The following is a 22,430-nucleotide window of genomic DNA, read 5'->3' as shown; positions in this document are numbered from 1 at the left end:
CGAAATGGTAATTAAAATGGGCACGATTTTCAATCAAACAATCGAAGTATTGTTTAAAAATTTCTAACAACAAATAGTTTTGCAAATCCTGTGTCGCAAGAACACGAGACGGTATTCTTTCGAAGTTCCATATACAACTAACGAGCACTCATTTCTCGCAACGGAGTTTTCACTGTTTGAATTCTATCATGAACGTAGAAAATTTCTTTGTTCGTGGGGGAGGCTTGTTATGGTAGTAGGAGATAGGTTATGGACTACTTACTACGCAAGGAGATTCGAGTCAAATATTATTGCACGATACTGCAAGAGAATGCCAATGTCACGGTGTCATGCTGGCTGGTTAAGCACATCAACTATTATCGTCATTCCGTCATGGTTCACGCGGAAGGAAAGTCACTGTAATTACCGTTCCTTGTTGTGATGTAAAATAACTCTCGATTGATTGCAACAGCAAACTATTTTCGATTTATAGTGTTTGTTCAAGCCCGTCGCGTTATTCTGAATTCTCGAATGCATTTCATAATCATGAGTTAATATTCATGAGAGAAGAGGATGTCGTAGGCGAAAAGGTGATTCTCAAGACCCTCTGGCAAATCAGGTGTACCTCACTTTCGATCTTCCGAAAATGTTACATCGAAACGATCAAGTAATATAACAGAAGTATTTATCATATGTCACGACTGGTTTCTATCTTCTATATATTTTAATTTTGTGAAATGAAACACGAAACGACAGCTATTTTTTATATAAATTTTTTATTTCTTTTGTAATATGCGTGTGTCAGATGTACAAAGTTATGTGCATCCATTTTATCTTATATTCACTGTATTTTTCTTACACAAATGTAACACAGCATCATCAGCTTTTTAAATCAATTATTATTATTCCAATCATTTCATTGTAAACTACTTTACGACTTTGTTCGAAGCATTCGTTACACTTACAATAATTACCATTCTAGTTAAACGTATATAGTACAAGCTACTGGATATAATATATACAGCAAACCTGTCATATCGTTTTCACCCATTTTTCGATTACAGATTGCTTATCATTTCCTATGGTGATCCATAAATAGCTTTGTATACTATACATTTAAAAATTACAAAAAAGAGGGCAAAAACATTGCCCGTCTTCATCGAACGAAGGGTGGTAATTCCAGTGGATTCTCTGGTACATCGTAGAAATAACCAATAGGCCTCTTCGTGGTTGGTGGTAAAGTTGGTGGTGGAGCTGGTCTACCAGTTGGTGGGGCAGTGTAGATAGTCGATGTTGGTACGAGAGTATAAATTGGAGTTGGTGGAGGTGGCGGAGTTACCGTAACACGTGGCGTAGTGGGAGAAGAGGGTGGGAGATATGGCGGAGGTCGCGTGCTTGGTACTGTTGGATGATAAGGTGTACTAGATGTGGACAAGGTAGTAAATGGAGTTCTATGTGTTGGTGGGAATGGACTTGGTGTTGTGTGGACAGTGGTATATCTTGGAGTAGTCCTTGAAGTAGTCTGATCGTCTGGAGGTAAGTACGAGCCGCCATGCGTTGATGGTTTAGGGTAAGGCGGTGGAGTTGGAGGCTTTGGTGGTTGTGGAGGAGTTGGAGGTCTTGGCGGTTGTGGGGGAGTTGGAGGCCTTGGTGGTTGTGGAGGAGATGGAGGTATATATGGTGGTGGAGTTGGAGGTTTTGGCGGTTGTGGAGGAGATGGGGGTAAATATGGTTGTGGGGTTGGAGGCCTAGGTGGCGGAGTTGGAGGTACATATGGTGGTGGAGTCGGAGGTCTTGGTGGCTGTGGTGGAGATGGGGGTAAATATGGTTGTGGGGTTGGAGGCTTGGGTGGTGGAGTTGGAGGTACATATGGTGGTGGAGTTGGTGGTCTTGGTGGTTGTGGAGGGGATGGAGGTACATATGGTGGTGGAGTCGGAGGTCTTGGTGGCTGTGGTGGAGATGGAGGTACATATGGTGGTGGAGTTGGAGGTTTTGGCGGCTGTGGAGGAGATGGGGGTAAATATGGTTGTGGGGTTGGAGGCCTAGGTGGCGGAGTTGGAGGTACATATGGTGGTGGAGTTGGTGGTCTTGGTGGTTGTGGAGGAGATGGTACATATGGTGGTGGAGTTGGTGGTCATATGGTGGTGGAGTTGGTGGTCTTGGTGGTTGTGGAGGAGATGGAGGTACATATGGTGGTGGAGTTGGAGGTTTTGGCGGCTGTGGAGGAGATGGGGGTAAATATGGTTGTGGGGTTGGAGGCCTAGGTGGCGGAGTTGGAGGTACATATGGTGGTGGAGTTGGTGGTCTTGGTGGTTGTGGAGGAGATGGAGGTACATATGGTGGTGGAGTTGGTGGTCTTGGTGGTTGTGGAGGAGATGGAGGTATATATGGTGGTGGAGTTGGTGGTCTTGGTGGTTGTGGAGGAGATGGAGGTACATATGGTGGTGGAGTTGGAGGTCTTGGTGGCTGTGGAGGAGATGGGGGTAAATATGGTTGTGGAGTTGGGGGCCTAGGTGGTGGAGTTGGGGGCCTAGGTGGTGGAGTTGGAGGCCTTGGTGGTTGTGGAGGAGATGGCGGTACATATGGTGGTGGAGTTGGAGGCCTTGGTGGTTGTGGAGGAGATGGCGGTACATATGGTGGTGGAGTCGGAGGCCTTGGTGGCTGTGGCGGAAGCGGTGGTCTTGGTGGAGGCGTAGGTGGTACGGGAGGCAGATAGCCCGGTGCAGATGTAGCAGGTGGTCTTGGAGTTTGAGGCGGCCGTGGGGGTGAAGGTGGTCTTGGTGTTTGTGGTGGTTGCGTTGGGAAAGGTGGTGGGGTCTTTGGTGGTTGTGGCGGCGAAGGAGGTAAATACGGTGTTGGTGGTTTAGGTGGTGGTGTCACGGGTGGTCGTGGTGGAGAAGGTGGCCTTGGAGGTTGTGGAGGCTGCGGAGGTAATGGAGGTCTTGGCGTTTGTGGTGGTTGCGGAGGAAAAGGTGGTGGTGGTGCTGGTGTTTTTGGAGGTTGTGGTGTTGGAGGCAAATAAGGTGTCTGTGGTCTAGGTGGTGGTGTTCTTGGTGGTTGTGTTGAAGGTCTTGGCGGTGGATGTGTAAATGGGTGTGATGGTGTTTGATAAGTGTAACCAGTTGATGGTGGTCCAGGCGGTGGTGTTCTTGGTGGTTGTGTTGAAGGCCGTGATGGTGTAGGAGGTGAATATGTAAATGGGTGTGATGGTGTTTTATAAGTGTAACCAGTTGGTGGTGTTCTTGGTGTTTGTGGTGGAGATGGTGGCACATACGGTGGTGGCGTCGGTGGTCGCGGTGGTTGCGGAGGAGATGGTGGTACATATGGTGGTGGCGTTGGAGGTCTTGGTGGTTGTGGAGGAGATGGAGGTACATATGGTGGTGGCGTTGGAGGTCTTGGTGGTTGTGGAGGAGATGGAGGTACATATGGTGGTGGCGTTGGAGGTCTTGGTGGTTGTGGAGGAGATGGAGGTACATATGGTGGTGGCGTTGGAGGTCTTGGTGGTTGTGGAGGAGATGGAGGTACATATGGTGGTGGAGTTGGAGGTCGTGGTGGCTGCGGAGGAGATGGAGGTCTTGGTGTTTGTGGTGGGAAAGGTGGAGGTGGTGCTGGGGTTCTGGGTGGTTGAGGGCGTGGAGACGGTCGTTGAGGCGGCAGCGTAAATGGATTTTCAGGTGTTGGATAATTATACCCTGGAGATGTTCTTATCGTTGGCCTTCTGTAAGAAAGTGTATTCATATATGATGATTTTATTACAAGTTGTCCTACAAATTATAGTTTCATCAGTCTAATAATATCAAGTTCTTTACAATTTTCTAAATTCAAGTTTCTACAAATGCTTACTGCGGTGGTGAAGTCGGCCGAGGTGAAAGTCCTGGTGTTGTTGCAGGACGATCAGTCCTTGGTGGAACATATGATGTTGTCTGAGGTGGCGTATATGGCCTACTAGGTGTTTCGTAATAATATCCTGTAGTCTTTGATGGTGGACTTTTTGTTGGTCTGTGAGATAATTGTGGTATATACATTATGATTTAAATTTATATCAAAGTTACATCTAGAATAATCGCATCATGTTCTAAGATGAATTTTCGATCAATTCTTACTGTGATGGAGTTGGATAAGGATAAGATGGTGTGCGTGACGTTGTGAATTTTTGTGGTGTTGGATAGGTATATGGTGCCGTTGTTACAGGACGCAGTGTGCTTGATGATGCGTGCGATGTTGGATATCCATGAGTCACTGCTGTCGGTGGTCTCGACGTTGGTCTGTTGAAAATTTGTATAACTGACTACTGTAGCCAAAATGTTAAAGCTACTTGTGTGTACATTTGTTCGAGTAATTATGTAAATGATCGTACAATGTTTTACACAAAATTTTGCAATCAATTCTTACCTCGGGGGTAGCGTGAATATTTCATTTGGTGGCTCATAGATATAGCCTCCATTGCTTGCTATCGCCCTTTTGCTCTTCTCACTCGATGCTTGCGCATGGTATGTGGAGAGCACTGCCACTATTGTGGCAATCCACAAGATTCGCTGAATCAGAAAATACATGTCATTATTATCTTTCATATAAATCAAACATCTCACACATAAATGTACAATAATGATCTCAATTATTAACCTGAATGAATTCGAAATATATGTATTAGATCATGGATCGCCACGCAATTGGCCATGATATATCGAAGATTGTCTTCGTGGGATTATCTCACGCCTTAACCAAGAACTTACATAACCTGTCTCGACTACGATACATCTTGTGTGATACACTAGTGATCGTGAAAGGTTCGTTCGTGCGAGATACAGCATTCAGCATGTCATTGATCATTATGTACTTAATCTTCAAAACCTGTCATTTGGAATTTTTGATCAATGTCCTATCCAGGCTGAAGATGCTTTCTAACCCTAATATTTTCTGTTCCTGAGTTTAACCAACCATCATATGATTAACTTCACATGTGCGCATTTAACTTCACTATTCTAATTCACGTCGCGATTCTTATCTTCCTTCTCTCGTTAATTAGTTTCATACTTAAAATAGCGTACGTTATTTATTAGCTGTTTTTAATACAGTCAATATCCTACGCGAGGAGTATGCCCATTTGACCGCGTGATTTTACATCGTTGAAAAGTGTTTATTGTCATATTTTGTATGTATGTATCTTTGCAATAAACTATTGAATGTTTCGAATTAATTCGATCGAATCATAATAATGCTACCATCCGACGTAATTATTTTTCGTTGATTGAATAAGCGTCATAAATCAGAGAAAGCTGATGGAAGCTTCGTTGCCCAGAAATTTAAAACCGTCTTATCCGTTTACGACATCGTGAGCGCCGCTACGAATGATGGTTCTGGCTCGAAGAAACGTCCAGTGACCTTTAGGCGTATAATTTATATAGGAGGATCGCGCGGGCTATGGGGAGAGAATCTCTTTCGTCAGTATGTGAAAGGCTACTGATGTATAAGTGGTGTCACGGCTAGATTTGCGGAACAACCGATATAGATCGCAAGGTTACCGTTTCTTGAGAAATTTTGAGGTCTCACGCTTTCGTTTCACTCTTCTCGGATACTGCTAATGAACTAGTCCTTGACTTCAACAAAGATCCTTCGTAATTCTTAGAAGTACTATAATTTATGTAAAGAAACACGTTTGCCATTCATGATTATTTTTAAGTAATTAGAAAATCGGTTATAATTTTTGTTCGCGACATTTTGCATAGACAAACTTTCCTCTGCAGTACTTTGGGAACGAAAATTATATTTTCTTTTTAGTACAATTTAGTACAATTTAGTACGATCAATCTTTGTCGGTGAGGTTGCGAAATCAAGCCTCCTTAACCTCTGGGGATATTCGTGACTTGAGAAATTTCTTATACAACATTGTTTCTGTAGAAAAGAAGATAATATAGGTAGCATCTGGTGAAATATTTAATGTATATCGAGCCGCTTGTGTCAAGAGGTTTAACTTAAAGAACATAATGAATGATGTTTCATTATTATTATTTATTAAAATAGTACCGTTCTAACTTTCTGATTTATAACGTTCCATTAATTTACATTATGCAACCTCCATAGCGTAGAAGTAATTATGTCGGGCTAGCGAGAAATTCTATCATTAATACTAGCAAAGCTTTAAAAGATATTCAGGTGCAAGGATGAATAGTGCAAACAATTAGCCACATCTTAGTAGCCCCATCAACGTTTTATTTGCACCTAGGGAAAGTTGCAAACTGTACGTCTAGAACGTCTTCGGTTCTAATGAGAAACCAATATGACAACAGTTTCCTATGGGTCAGCAGTTCGCGCGGCTTCAGGTGCAAAATTGTGTCGTAATAGCTAGAACTGCCTACAGCTGCATTTGGTTACTTGGTTCACCGTTCACACCGACAAAAGATTCTCGAAAGAAGATTCGAAACTACGATGGCTCGTGAAAATATTACATTAAAACTTTTACAAATATATAGAACACTTTATAGAAACTTTATAGAAAATTTGTATGAATACACTATGTATGTCATTGAAATATTTTTGAAATTCCAATAGCATATGAATTGAAACACGACTACATAAGGGCTCAAGTTCTTTCGCGAGTGATTGTAGTTCAATGGTACCCTTCAAATCTTTTAGATATTTAATACATATTTGCATTTTTAAGAAGATTCATAATTATTCATGAATGGTAAACGTTGAGTAATAATATCTATGATATCATTCAAGAGGCAACATAAAATATCAGAAACATAATTTCGCTTTGAATTTTTTACGATCGAACACCCATTTATCGCATTATAACCGGATGATTTATCTTCGGTTGATTTGAATCGGACAGACGAGTTCCGTTCAATAGACAAACGGCTAGATCAACTATGATACGAGCAAAAATGACATCTTGCATAATAGCGAAGGCGCGGGTTGCATCTTTACCTGTACTAATAAAGTCTGAGCAACGCGTCTTCGAGAATATGGCTTTCTAATTATTCTGCTTCGTGCACTGCTAATGCGAGTACTTATTAAACGAAGAAAGAAACATCGTGGCGTATCCATCGAGGTTTGTCGTAACTCGCGCGGCGAACAACGAAAATGGCAACCGGGTAGAAGGGAAATCATTTTCACGAGAGCAGAAAAGAAGACTAAGTGGAGTTATAAGCGGAACAGGTATAAATTGAGTTTAATTAATGCGTGACGGATGCTCGTGGGTGGTTTTCGATTTAGTTTCGCGTGATACCTTATCGCGTTTTAATTATCCTGCCATTAAAGAAATAGATAATGGAAGTAATGATTCGTAATATCTGAATTGTTTAGGTATGTAACAACTTAATCATTTAGAAGCTATACAATTTTTTTTATTGAAAGTAAAAACATTAAACAGTAGGAGGTTTAAGTTAGCAAAGCGGTTATTTTAATGAGTGTTGAAGTATCGTCTTACGTTGAAGAAAATTAATAGCAATTACATCAAGTCTTGTTATTATCGGTCCGTGTCACTGTACAATTAGAAGATGTCGATGCACATTACCTAAGTGCCTTATTTGACAAATAAATGAGTATACATAAATTGCCAACATTATGAAAACAGAAGGTTGCCAATTACTGCTTTAGACAGTTTTAATTTACGGCCAGGTTTACGGTAAAGATTAATAGGACATTTCTGACCGAGCAATATCTGTAATCTCTTCCTTCGATCCCATACGCGCATACATTTCATAAAATTATATTTTTATTTAAAGAATGCTCCACTTTTAGTCGTAGGTGCATTCTATCATTTATAACTTTATTCTCAAAGATATTCACCTATTAATCCCATATTCAACATCTACCACACAAACTTTCTTCTTATTCAGATTTCTCTATTATTATTATTATTATTGATACTTATTTAGATTTAAAAAATTCCTTCTTGATCCTTCCACGAAATAGCTAATATAAATGAAGCATAACTTCAAAAATGGGGCATATGCCTTAATCTTACAGTCTAATAGGTTTCAACGTTCTCGGAAAAATTTGAACAATCCAGCAGCCTTTCCAAAGTCAAAGGAGTAACGAAAGAATAAAGTAGATTCGTAATCACCCTCATTGTTTTCGTGATCGCACAAACTACCACTTTAGGCTACTACGTGACGAATTTCTCTCGTGGATCGTGCCGATGAATTAAACAGGGCAGGCCACTGTCACGCGTCACGATGCGCGAAAAGAAGTACGTCTCCGGAGAAAGTACGGTACGCCACAGTTCGCTCGTATCTCCCCACCCATGTAACAATGCATGCAACCATCGCAAAATCAAGGAGGAATGCAGCGAAAAAAATTGGAGGACGATGACACGACGAAATGTTCGCGTACTTTTACTAATTACCATAACAAAGATCGGCTTTGTTCTATTGGGACGAGAAAAAAAATCGCCGGTGTTCTACTGCTCTCTGCGATAGCGTTTATACGAGGATGCAAATGACATTCAGCGACAAGCGTTTTTATCATACGATCCTGTCGAGGAAAATGAGTAAGAACATTTCCTTTCAACTCTTGAGACAATGTAACGTTTCTTCAATACAAATGAACGTTTTTATAACCGAATGTTTTCTTTGGAAATTCATGACTTTTCATCCTTTGTATGTAGTATATAGTGTGTACAAAACTTTTTGGTGCAGTGTTTCATTTGATAATTGCAGGAGAAAACACGATAAGTACATTCTTGTCAATTTTTCTTATTTTAGTGTTACTGTATCTTAAAAAAAAGGAAATATTTTAATATAAAAGCCTTAAAAAATTGTTATATCAGTTATATAGTTGGTTTTGTAGTAACTAAAGGTATGATTATTAACAAACGACATTTTTATATTGTAACAATATCTTAATAACGAATAATATATCTAAAGTTATAAAAAAGATGGATAAATATACGCTTAAATATATAATAAATAAAAGAACAATTTTCGTAACATGGGATTGATTATATGAAAAAAACATAGTGAATATTTAAAACCTGCACCTATGTAAAAAATGGAAGAAGTTAGTTTATCTTGTCTTTCCTTCCTAATCTTCATTTAGAATAAATATTAGATATCCTTAATAAATCTTATTAATGTACATTATCTTCGTTTGATTATAAATTTAACTCATGGATAAATTCACAAAACATTTAATAAATAAGCATAGCGTGTCGTCTCTATAAGTGTTGCCTCGTTCACCATAGACGATATCGTTGTTCTAACTAACGTTCACTGACGCAATCGAAGGAATCGGAGTATGTTATGCTCCACGAGTCACGAATTGCCGAACAGAGAGCTACCTGTGAATCCTTTTTGAGAAAAGGTTGAAGATCGCAGGAAAAAGTGTTATAACTATTACGTAAACAAAGTTATAACTTGGCCGCTGGATCTCGTCTCGGACGATATACAAAAAAGGAACAGAAATTGCGATCGGGCCAGATGAAAAGAAAAAAAATAAAAACAGAAAGAAAAAGTAGAAGGAAGAGCCGACAATTATTTATCGTTCTTATGTGAAAGAGCATGGATCATCGTGAAATTTATTGGTCAATTTGGTCCAGCCATGGCCGATCGTTACGCAATCAAAATGCCATAGCGACGATCTCATGTTCGATCGGCCGACGCAAAAATGATTATTCACGATCCTCTGAATCTTATGGACGATACTCTTTTGGTTATGCCGTCGATACAAAATTATTTCCAAATTATTACAAAATCTTTTAGAGATACAAAAGTCCTCGTTTAATTGATATTTTTTCAAGATATCGAAAATGAAGTCGCTGAAAAAGAAAGTTCCTTGCGATTAAATTACACTTGAAGAGCTAATTAATTGTGGTGATGTGGAGAATTAGATACAAAGGTATGTATATTTAAAGTGACGTTTACTTCGATTTATACATTTGTTGCATGTTTTACATTCCCGTTGCAAAATTGTAAGAGTTGTTACGCGATATTTCGTTATGTAGTAATTCTCGAAGGATATATAATCTGACATTATTAACATAGCGCTAACATTCATTCTTTAACGTGGCAATAACCACTAGTCATGACAGTTACAACAAAAATTGACGCTCCTCCGGCGATGAATGTACTCTTTCCTATCGAATTTAACACTTGTTAATTTATCGCTCGAACTTTCCAATCATAAAAGTTGCAATAAACTTGCAGTAAGATGACATAACCGGGAGAAGAGACGAGTTTTATTAATTAAAGCGAATACAAGATTAATTATCGTGACAAAATCATAATTCTTTAATTTTTTTATTTAAATATTTCAGACGGTAAATGTTGCAAGTGTACCAAAAATAAAAAATGTTTTTTCCTTTTGTAGATAAAATATAAATTATCTGCCAACTAAATTGTGATTGAAGAAAATGGAAGCCAGACAAAATTTTTACCATTTTCCTGAATCTCTGAAATTGGCAAACATTGAAGGCCCATAACGTTCAAGCGATAAATGGCGTAAGTGTCAAAATTAACAGAAATGAATTTTTGTTTTCACTGTATATCTCTACTTGTAAGCACTTATACCGTTTACTGTTTCAATTCCACGATCTACTCAGCGTTGAGATTACGTTATAAGGTGTGTTATAAAATATGGCCTGCCATTGTCATATAATATCTATAAAATTTTGCTAAATTACCATAACATTTCTTGTCGAATTAATGTCCAACGTCTCGGATAATGATAATGCCCAATACCAATGACTTCATAGTTCACACTAAATTTGGCGTGCAACGCAATTATCGATTCTGCCGAGCAAAATCCAACACCCACCCACATGAGGTCTCTAATTGAAATCTCTCAGATGATGCTTGGAGAAAAGAACGCGTGGAATTCAGACGCTAGACGCTCATCCTTCTCATCAAGGCTGTATTACGGCATACAGAGGGAGTACGGACAGGTGGATATATGAAGGCACTAAACTTCAAACACGAGAACATCATCAGGGCACAAAAGAGCGGGGCGGTGGTTCAATAGCAGTCGTTTGAGAATATGAAAGTTGTTTGCGGTAGATGTCAATCGCCCCATCTGAGACCAACTATCATTGATCTTCGCTTTGTGGTTTCTCTGCTTCTATTTGCTATGCTTTTTGACATTTGTCAGTGGTCACGTCGACGAACAGTCGATCTTGTTCCCATCATGAACACTGTGGTAAACTTTAAACTTCGATTGATAAATATATAATAGCTCACCCGGATAATTATATGAAATATTCTAAAATTTCATTAGCACTGCAATCAGGTGTTACTACCTGATATGTTGAAACATATCTGGAAATGTACTGACAGAGTAATTACAGGATGTAGTTTTCTGATTGTTTTCATATTTGATTAATATAAAAGAAGTGTTTCTTGTTACAGTGTTAATAAACTTTTAAAATATTATATATGTATAAGTTTTGTTCGCTAAAATACGTTTGCTCAAATACTTTCGTGAACTATTGTAATCTGTTGAATGGTACTGTCTTGGATTAGTTAGTTTGATTGCACATTCTACAGGGTACCATCGGTTGTAAGTTGTACTAAACTTGCGATATTAGTATTCAAAGGAATTGAAATTCAGGCAAGAACTTGCGGAAACAGGGATTGGAAACCTCTGTAGGCGTGGGAGCGGAAAATGCAACCACGATTCACTACGCAAGAGTCACCAGATAAGAAATACAAACAGTTGAAACGGACAATGAGTGCAAAAAAATTGTTCCCTGGGAGCAAATGTCAGTTCTATGAAAGATCACCTGATTATCGCTTCTAGCGAGGCATTGTTCGTCATTGGTTATAAATGTCAGCTTCGACAGATTAGTCGTCGATGATAGATCTCTTGATAAATCGTGATTATGGTCGAGTGGTAGCATGGAAAAAGGAATTCTGTCAAACCGTAGCATAATGAAAGATGCTAATTCGAAGGAATCGAAGTCTTCTGATAGACTAAATCACGTTCGCGTCTCACGTCTCAAAGGCAAGTCACATAATCAATTCATCATTTTAACGTCACAGAACGAATCGAGCGATTGGCAAACGATGAATTAATCAATTTTCGTAATTGTTCGTAATTCTTGTGGCATCATGGTGGCTTTTGCGTCATATTGACGATGCAGATCTTGGAAAAATCATTTGTCGAATAAGTTCATAGCTCTCACGAAACTGTGACCGAAGTACAAACACATTGGCAACTCAGTGAATGTTAAGTCGGTAAACTGCGGATGTTTATGCAAATTCCTATTTTTATGAATTCAGCCGCAGGAATGAAATCTAAGAAGAGATTCGTTTCACCCATTAAAGATCGTAACGAGTACTACCTTTCAGATATCTCATCTATCTTTGCATATCGTGTGCATTCTGTGCATGTTTTAAATTTCCTATAAATGCAAAAATATGTAACATTTATTAATAACTTCTTATTCTACGTAACAAAATACAAATCTAGAACTTTTTATCGCATTCCGACGCGTTACGCACTTCCTCAGTTTATTAGCCTATTAAACGATACCACGAATATTATGCGATAGGTTACGACCAATTTTACGTTTGTTACTGTATACTACTGTTTACCAAACACGTTTTCGCAAGGTAGTATATTTTTATTATCAATCATAAGGCAATTTAAGTTATGGTTGAAAGTTCTGATACAGCTGATACTTCTCAAGTTCGTGAAGACTTTTAAAAGGAAAATTGTGAAATCAATCATGACTGTATAACGTTATGAAACGAGTTGCAACCTGGTCAAACTATCTTTTTCGTCGTTCACTATGTATTCAAAAATTTTTTCACGGAATTATTCTGTATAGCTTAATGAAGTTGTTCGAATGATTAATAAATGACGATAGGTTAGAGTTCCACGGCCTTGTTGCATTCGTGAAAAGAAATATCGAAGGAAATCACGTTTCTACGCAAGGATGGCATTAATTAGGAAAATCTGCGGCTACATAATAGGCGAGAGATTGATACATGTTGGTATTCTGCCCCGACTGACGCCGACAAGTGAATTTTACTGACCAACGCGTCATATCGACGCATCACTGAGCTAGAAACCTGTACAGATAGCAATCAGTCTTTCAGTCGATGAGCGAATTTCAATTGAGTGATTCAATCAGGTATTCCTCGGGATAATTAATTTCTAAATCAATGACGCGGGTAATAGTCTAATGTTCACGGCGATTTCACGCTTCTAACTCTTTGATCGATGTATTCAACTGTTCGCTTTTTTTAATCAAGTAAAAAAGCTTCAAATACGTTAAACGTGTTAAGATATAATTAAAAGATGAATCTTTCATCTATTGAAACTCTTGAGCAACTGTTACATCTGTATCTTAAAGTGACGCGTATACATACGGTCACTAGTGACAGACCATAATTTAACATCGAATTGAAGAAGAAACCATAAAAGAAATTACGTCATCGATGCGATGAAGTTTCTAATGACGTACGAATATTTTGATGGCACGGTATCTTTTTTTTATGACAGAATTACACTGTTGACCTTTCGCGGCTAAAAATTTCTATATTACGTGACCGGAGAGCTGCCTTTACCTAAACGCATAGTAAATAGGAGATACGTACATGGGTATTAATACAATCGATTTGAATAATCGTAGCTTGGAGAAAATTATAATTCGAACAGCTGTATAATTTGCGTGGGAGAAATATTTTTCTCCTGAATTTTCGTCGGACATTTTTCTTATTATAACAATTAATTTTCAAATACTCAAAGACTTAAAAAAATTGTCACGAAAAATATAAAAATATAACAAAATAGAGTTACATTTTTCTAATTAAAATTTTACAGAAATTTTATTCGCAATAACATTATTTTACTCTCAAACGTATCGCAATCACAAATTCCATTTACTTCAAGAAACTTCATCTTACTTAAGATTCTTGTGACACGTCGTAACCTCATTCTTTCGAAAACGATTTTTCTCCATGCTCGGGGCTACGACGCTATCGATGATGTTCAATGTTTGAGATTGACGGTTGGGAAACGGAGGCTCCAGAAAGGTGGATTTCAAGTTAAGGAACAATGATAACCTTTGATATTTCGCGCGCTAACAGCTGGTTAATGCTTGTATCTCGGTATTAATTCTTGCGAGGCTGTGGATGCGACCGTACATGTAAATACCAAGCAGTAAGCTCACCAGTGGAAACGATGTTTTGCAAAAACGAAAGTGAAGTCGCGGCACAACTCGAAAATTCCACAATGAAAATGTTTTTCGGGACGTTTGGGGCACAATGGGCCCTTTACACGTTGAATAAAAGCTCAAAGCGATTTTCTCTAAGAAAGAATTGCCTCATCGAGACGAGCAATGTTTTTTTGGGTTCCAAGAACGACTTGGACTGAGGAGAAATCTTTAGACGGGATGAACTTTCTATGGAGCAACGATAATTCGTTGTTACATACGAAGAATAATTAGAATTTCAATACAACTATATCTCCATAAGGAATTCAACAAAAATTCGATCACAACGGAGTAACCTTAATACTGTGAATTTTTCAAAACTATTCTCCGGAACACAACTAGTATCGAAGCAAACACACGATGATTTTCTATTTCACCCTTCGTTCTCAACGAGAACGCACCAACAACAATTAGCGTGAAATCATCGGAAAAAACACTTTCACCACAGATACTATATATATTTTTCAAATATGTATTAATTTTCCAATCGTTCCACACAATCCTACGCGGTCTATCGTGTCCATCGTATCGTAATGACGTCTCGTTCCCTCTCGTTCACCCTGAACCCGTCTCGCGTCCGTAATCAACCCCCACATTCGAGTCACTTGGTCCGTCGCCGCACTTTACTTACCATCTTTCGTGGTCGCGATCTTATATTTTTTGGCCTTTCTGAACCAAAAAACTGGTCACCGTGCGCAATGGGACACTCAACACGGACACATGTCTCGCGGGTGCGCTTGGTGGTCCCGAGAGAGGTGACTTCTTCGTCTCGAGGAACGTGGAGAGCATTTATAGGATTCACCCGATTGACTGGTGGGGGTAAAACGTTCGGTCCATGCGATTATTGCGAACCGACGTCCACGGGAGGATGCTGTAACTCTTCGTTTTGTTCGTGAGACGAGGTGAATAGAGTGGAAAGAGAAAGAAAGACCAACGGCCGGCAGCTAGAGCGACTGAAATGTGTAGAGGGAGGAAAGGAGAGAAAGAGAGACAGAGAAGGAGAAAGTGAGAGTCGTTGGCTAGCAAGAAGGACGGGACGATGTACAACGTCGTCTGAAAAGGTCCGACGTCGCGTTTGACTATCCTCGTGGATGTCTAACGTGCGCCGATACCGAAGGACATTCGTCTTGAATGTTCACCATGCTTTGCGGCAACGGCTACATATTTCGATGAAGAAGTAAATCAGCGATTAGCAGATTCGACATCGTGGTTTCCTTTGTAGCGCACACGTGGATGATTAAAGGGAGATCGATCGATGCGGTCACAAACTCTGTTCTGATTACGGGATGAGGTAATTTCACTCTCGCAGGCTCACGATCGAAGGACATTCACGTTCGTTCGTTACACTGGCAATGGTGGGAGTCACCGTCATCTGAGATTATGTTACTGCTACCCATTATGTTACCCACCCATTAAAATGAAATTTATTGTTTAACGGGCGAACGGTGTACTTCTATTAAGTAAACTTACGCATAAGATACTTGTGGATCAGATTTTTGCTTGATCAAGGGTTTCGCATCGAACGTATTCATATTTGATTAAATTCTCTTAATTGAAATGCGGTATAATATGCAAAACATCTAATTATATTATTACTATCTTCACTCGAAATATTCGTCAAGATTTCACCGACCACTGACATTTTATGATTACTTACTCTTTTATACTTTTGAGGTCTTTCTAGAATTTTTCTCAAAAAAGTTGCAAAAACAAATCTCGTTAAAACGACCGTAGAAAGTAGACACGTAATATATCGTAATCACATAATACACCACCAAGAAACTGCGTAACACTTTGTAATTAAGTTGTTCGCGGACAGCGCGGTCGAACAGTGAAGAAACTTCATCCCCCCGCTCGTTCTCGCCCAATTATTTAGCGTCGACTTCCACGGTTACAGAATGTCTACCGTCGCATACTATCTGAATAATTGAGGGTAATTAAGTTATCTCTTCAGGAGAATGAAAGACTCTTGTTCTGGTGTAGAGGGTGTACGTAAGTGCTGCCATAATTATGCTGTAATAAATCGACGAGACAGCATTTTTCTTCGTTCGCTTTCTGCAATCCTGGAATCAGATCCGGGTTTGTCAATAATTGATCTAATCTTAGTACTAAACAGGAATAGAAAATAATATTGTAAAAGATGTGGCGTATTCTCAAAAAGGCAAAAGTACACGAAAGTTACTATATTTACTTTCCCAACTCGACAACTTGTTATTTAGATCCATTATATCCTCTACGAAGTATTGGTTAAAATTCCACGAAACTGCCGTGTAAAATAGACGATTATAAGAAAATCTATATTACGCAAGGTCTCACTCGTATCACTGTCATCGAGATTCATGTAGATTCTCAAGCAGGTGAAGAACCTCGGACACAATGATGCTCGACGATCGACCATAATCATCGTGAACGCTACGTGAGTTCACCGTCCCTGGTGATCCGTATGTATATTTGCACCTGCATTACCGATGTCGCCATTCCGTGTTACCGTAACCAAGATGTTCGTCCGACAAATAATACAATAAGCGCTCGAAAACCGGTAATTGGTCGTAACTACATCTGAGAGTTCTAATTCATTCGAATTGTATGAAATGCATGGCTTATTTAAACCATTTAGAACGAATGTTAATTACTTACAGGCAAAAGAATTAATTCCTTGAAATTGTTTATTTATTTCGTTAAACTGGGTTACTTTTTCCTTAAATTGCATTAAGAACTGGCGAGTAGATAAGTGTATGTAAATCCATAGCGACTAATATATATTTATATAATGATGCCGAGAATGCGAAATTATTGATTGAAATCGCCACTTCAGTTTCACTATCCAGTTTCTATTAGGCAACTGTCCATTCGACGCTATCACGTTCTTTACTCATAATGACCGATTATAAAACGTTGTACGTGAAAGATTCCCTTTGATGAAACCTTGAGAGAATCTGAAAATACGAGTCACTCTTCGCTCAATAGATGTAACGATCATAGATCTGATCGATCTAACACTCGATAACGAATCGAAGGTTGGATAAACCGTGATATTTGACCCTACTGCAATCGTTGATCAATCTTGATTCTTCAACTTCTTCTTGAAAGCAAAAGCAGAAATTGGAACGATATAATGAATTCTTTCATATTATCTATGTATACACGTACATAACGTTACGAATTATAAAAATTGTTGAAGTAAACGTGCTTTCGTCGGATCTTTTTGTATAATAGCACATCTTCCGCAACATGCTCTTAAATCTTCAGCAAAAATTCTTTTCTGACTTCGACTTCATGATTTCTCTCTTCAAGTTGGAGTCGTAAACTGAACTTTAGATTAAATTACTAACAACAACAGTAATCACCATAAACGTTTTCACTGTTATTAACCATATTTCTTCGTAGTTGCGCCAACCTATTGCACAAATAACGGCTGAATTCCTACGATTATAACAATAAAGAATTAGAACACAGAGGGACGCGTTTTAAGTAGTACAAATCGACTTTGAACCCTCGTGCTCTTATTATCGAAATTACTCTACCGTGATCATTCTTTTCGAATTATTCTTCGAGAGAAGATCGGTATGAGAATTGCTGTGCATTAAAGAAATCATGGATAATCAATCAACAAATAGTTTGTCTTTGCATAAGGAAGCAATAGTAACAAAGGAGGCCCTGCAAATTATAATTATCCTTTCAGACATTAATACTGAGGTCGTATCCTGATTTCCACGCATGAATGAAGTTCCTTTCTTCATATAAACCTATCCTTTCTCTTACTATTATTTACTTTTCACCTGAATGAAGAAGTTACATTGACCATAGAAAAGGTCGTAATCAAGGCTCATTCGATCGTTTCCTTATGTCGGATAAAATAGTCACAGTCAATGCCTATATTTTCTGGACTGAATCATGGCCCGTTAAAGTAAATTAACCGTTCAAATTCAAGGCTAGATCGGATTACGCATCGATTTTTAAGAAACATACATTATGGTCCAAGTTTCTGTTTAATATTTTAGATGAAATTTTTATTTCTTAACAGGTTATATGACATCCAGTTTATAAGCACTTTTTCCCTGGTATTACGTGTGTAACATGATTTATAGCGTGTCTATAACCTGAGTTATGAGCAATGATAGAGAACTACACGAAGGGGAAATATTTCTTGAAAGAATTTCTTTTTAAGACGTAATGCAATTTAAAACTATAGGATACAGTGTTAACGTAGAATTACTAATTCAATAAAGAAATGATAAGGAATAAAAAAGAAATTAGTTAAATTAGTAAACATGCCAATTATTAAAATTATATAACTATTTGTAGAATCGATAAGGAAATTAATTAATAATTAATAATCACAGAAGAACGCTTGTAATCATCCAAATCCCTAGAGACCAAAACGCGACAGCTATATCAACGCTATATTGTATTTATTATAACTGAGTCGACACAACATATACGTCAGTAGCAAGGAATGTGTTAAAAAATTTACAAAAGATACAATGCGATACGAAAAGATAACCCTACAATTTTTATTATAACAATTTAGTATATCATTGGTGAATCTCCAATATATCAAGGCAAACCTGACGTGTAAGTGACGTAAGTGATTACTTACAGTCGATTTCATAAGGTATATATAGCCACACGAAATAAAAAGATTATGTAACATTTTTTTCACTTTTTATTTTTCATCCTTGTTTCTTTCTTCGATATGTATAATCGTAAATTTATCATTAGATTTCTTTCCTTCCTCCATCATCTTGTATTCGTCTTATTTGAATGAACGCTAACAATTTGATACTTTGGCATTTAGGATACATTAAAAATCTTGGATTCTTAGCTCGGATTTCGTTTCGTTATTTTAAGATACCGCATTCCGGATACAGAGGCGACAACCTCGAAGTCGTCATCTCATTACGATTTCACAAATGCAAAACGCCATAAATTCACAGTTTTTTCTTGATATATGTGTTTTTCATATACTAACGATCAGTCAATTTTTTTCATTGTAGAGTAGATCATTTTAGGATAAAAGGAAGATTGTTAACCTTAAGTATGAACAAATATATGGGAGTCAAAATTATTTTGTTTTAAGATCAGTGATAAATAATATAGATATATGTATATGTTATGTTATACATATAATACATACATAATACATACATACATAAATTATATATATATATATGAATAATAAAGATAAATGTATATATTTTTAAGCGTGTTCTATAAGAACGTAAATTGTTACTAATGAATGTTATATGTTGATGTTAAAGTCACACTTATTGCGGTTTGCTCGCAGCAAAGTAAAAGTGTGGACGACCTGAAACATCGTGAATGACCTCTGCACCTGCACATACGGATCACCGCAGATGCATTCCCTCTTAATCGCGCGGATGTTGCCCAATTAAACAGAAATACGCATAGAAACAGGGCTTCAGCAACATGCTGCTTGTAAACTTCTTCCATGCTGAATTATTTCCAAATCTTCCATCATTATAATTAAACCCGTATTTATTAGCTGCAATACTTTTTGCTATTATTAGGCGAGATTCTTTGATAAAAGTAGCTAAATAATGTTTAACATCTTTTAGAAGAATTCTATACATTCGTTGACGTATAGTCCGTAATATAAAGATTTTTAGATAGGACTAGAAACACCATCTAGGAAATAATGTTTAATTAAACGTGGGCAACGGTATTTCGACAACTTTGAAGATGTTCGATAAGCTAATAAAATATTCATATTATGCAATTCGTCCCTAACGATTTGTGAATCTTGGAAATTAGGAAATCCAACGAATTAGAAACTTGGACAACGTTCATTCAACACACACAATCATAAAAAAATCGAACAGCAGTAGTTTTTATATTGATACATTTTTTGCTTGCCTTGCTAAATAAAAAGTAATATATATGATAAAATAGATTGAGATTTAGATTGAGTTTTATCCATTTATGGGAAATTAAAAATGTAATATGCAAAAATAAAATATTCAAAGTTACTTGTTATAATATTTAATAGATAAAAGAATCTCTATTAAAAATCCTACTCTTTTAATTGTGTTCATAAATATATGAACTTGCATGAATATCCGTAGTCTTACTATAATTTAATCTATATTAAAGCGAAAACAAAGTTGCATAATAAATGAATTGATGTAGAAGATATAAGTATACAGCATCGTCAATAGTGCTCAATCGAGAGACTACAAGTCCTGTCGATTATTGCGCTTAAATACTCGATCAACATATTAGATGATATGCCCAATGATATACCAACATATTGATATGAATTCAATATACTAAATATGTTCATTGATTAGTAGTCAGTCATTATACTATGTATTTTATTAACCCTTGCTGAACCGTCGAGTGGTTCCCACAAACACTATCGATTCTACAACGTATCAATTCTATCTCGTTTCACGGTAAACCCAGGAGTGACTGTTGTTGACAATTAGGTGCTGATCACTTGGCGAAAGTGCTAAAGCTTGGGGTTATTTTGTGCACAATTCTTTACCTAAGCTTACCACTACTTCAGACATCACGGATTCCTTCGTTTATTAATTGTATCGCTATTTTAGTTTCATTTTTATTTGATCTTGGACAAAATTTCAGAAATATACATATTTGTGCAATTTTATGAAATTTAGAATTTATTCCAGATTTTTCTGAAAACTCCATTTTACGCTGTTAGTTACTCCGGTAACATTTTGCTTAATTTATATAGTATTAAACGGGAATTGCTTATATGAATAAAATATTTCCGTTTATTAGTAAAACCTTGAATAAAATTTATAACTAAAGACACCGAATATTCTTATATCTTTTACTTCGAGTATAAATATTTTTAATCACTGTTCCATTAAAGATTTTTAACTGTATTCATCTAGTATCCTTCACTTTCTTTTTCTGCAAACTTTCCTTGAATCACAAATATTCATATTCAAAATACCTGGAAGACTTGATATATAAAATATAGCCTTAAAAAGGTCGAAAAAATTATGTAGGTCCGACCATTCACCTGACGTTAGAAGGCCATACATATATATCTTGAGACTAAAAATGCTTTTAAGCCGTAACAATTAACTCTTCTTTGTCTATCTCTGATCTTTCAAATAAAATAGTACGTCAGACCCTAATGACTTTAACGTTGGGTATGTTCACCTACGAAATTCTAACTTTTGATGAAACTGAAACTTCTCTACATTGTGTGAATTAATTGCAACAAATTCGAAGTTTTTCAAATAAGTATTATAACGTTTCGTAATATCAAGCAGAACGTCGGAATTCATACATATGAATATCGCATTAGTATCTAATTTCCAAGACAAAGATACCGACTAAACTTCGTGGAATTTTATTTCGATGTTTTCAAAATATTCGACCATCTCAAATTATATTGGTCTATTCTCCGATATCAGGTAGCTTGTGACAGACATAAAAGTGTCATATTTCTCACTTTTTGTGTCTGTCACATTCTCTGCTGCATTTTCGTGATTCACGATCAGTCGCCAGTTCATGATTCAATATTATGAAACTCTATGAAATCACTACTTTACGCTTAATGTCCTTTATCATGCAATGAATTTTAAGTTTAAGTATTTGCTCAATTTAGACGCTATGATGTATTTATTTATATTTCCTCCTTTTTCTTTTGTAACTGTAACCTTCCTTTTTCAAGGAATTCGTTTTCATTTTAGTAATGAATGTTATGATTAAAAGTTGATTTTTAGAGTTTCACGAAATGCACTGTAATATTTATTACAAATATATATATGTATTCTTATTATTATTAAAGTTTCGTCTTCCTTTTTCTTGTCCACTTGCAGAAGTGATCGTAAGCAAACGTAATGATACTGATATGTAAAAAAATTATATTAAATGATACTTTCACGAAACGATCGAACAAGTAGGTTTACAATTTTATTATTATTATTCGTAAAGAACTGTGTAACAGAAAAGGTTTATGTAAGGCTCTATGATAAGATATTCCAGACACGACAATCTCACTGAAATCTACGTTTTATTTGTTTCATTTGCACAACATTTTTAACGACGATGAAAGTATAAAATTTAATCAACTACAGTTCAAGTCGCTTACTTGACAAACATCTTCGTCATTGCTTTAGCAATAACTAGAACTTCGAGAATATTATTTAATAGAAAATAAATGCAGTTTGCAGTAAAGCTTGTTGTATAAAAGAAGATTTCGATTATAAAATTGGCGAATGTACGAGGATAGATCGGTTTTAAAATATTTCTTCCTTGGGTATCGTGGTATCCAAACAGTCGTCTTTTC

At 37.1% G+C, this 22,430-nt stretch overlaps 1 protein-coding gene across 5 annotated transcripts; it reads right to left on the bottom strand.

The window, feature by feature from the left end:
- Positions 1 to 736: 736 nt before the first annotated feature.
- On the bottom strand, positions 737 to 14,961 carry LOC117208261 (extensin). 5 transcript variants are annotated; one of them, XM_033449290.1, is made up of 9 exons: positions 14,772 to 14,961; positions 4,372 to 4,514; positions 4,083 to 4,244; positions 3,823 to 3,978; positions 3,568 to 3,697; positions 3,173 to 3,489; positions 2,811 to 3,040; positions 2,581 to 2,777; positions 737 to 1,843 (listed from the first exon to the last, which is right to left on the bottom strand). In XM_033449290.1, the coding sequence occupies exons 1-9, from the start codon at positions 14,772 to 14,774 to the stop codon at positions 1,136 to 1,138; spliced, it is 2,046 nt and encodes a 681-aa protein (XP_033305181.1). In that variant the 5' UTR covers positions 14,775 to 14,961; the 3' UTR covers positions 737 to 1,135. The 5 variants fall into 5 exon arrangements, with proteins under 5 accessions (XP_033305181.1, XP_033305183.1, XP_033305180.1 ...); XM_033449292.1 differs by having other exon boundaries at positions 737 to 1,625; positions 2,531 to 2,777; positions 2,811 to 3,489; XM_033449289.1 differs by having other exon boundaries at positions 2,811 to 3,489.
- Between the last annotated feature and the right edge of the window lie 7,469 nt (positions 14,962 to 22,430).

Source organism: Bombus bifarius, unplaced genomic scaffold, assembly GCF_011952205.1.
Source record: "Bombus bifarius isolate JDL3187 unplaced genomic scaffold, Bbif_JDL3187 scf7180000008058, whole genome shotgun sequence".
NCBI classification, from domain to species: Eukaryota; Metazoa; Arthropoda; class Insecta; order Hymenoptera; family Apidae; genus Bombus; species Bombus bifarius.
This window is presented reverse-complemented; position numbering and strand designations above follow the sequence as displayed.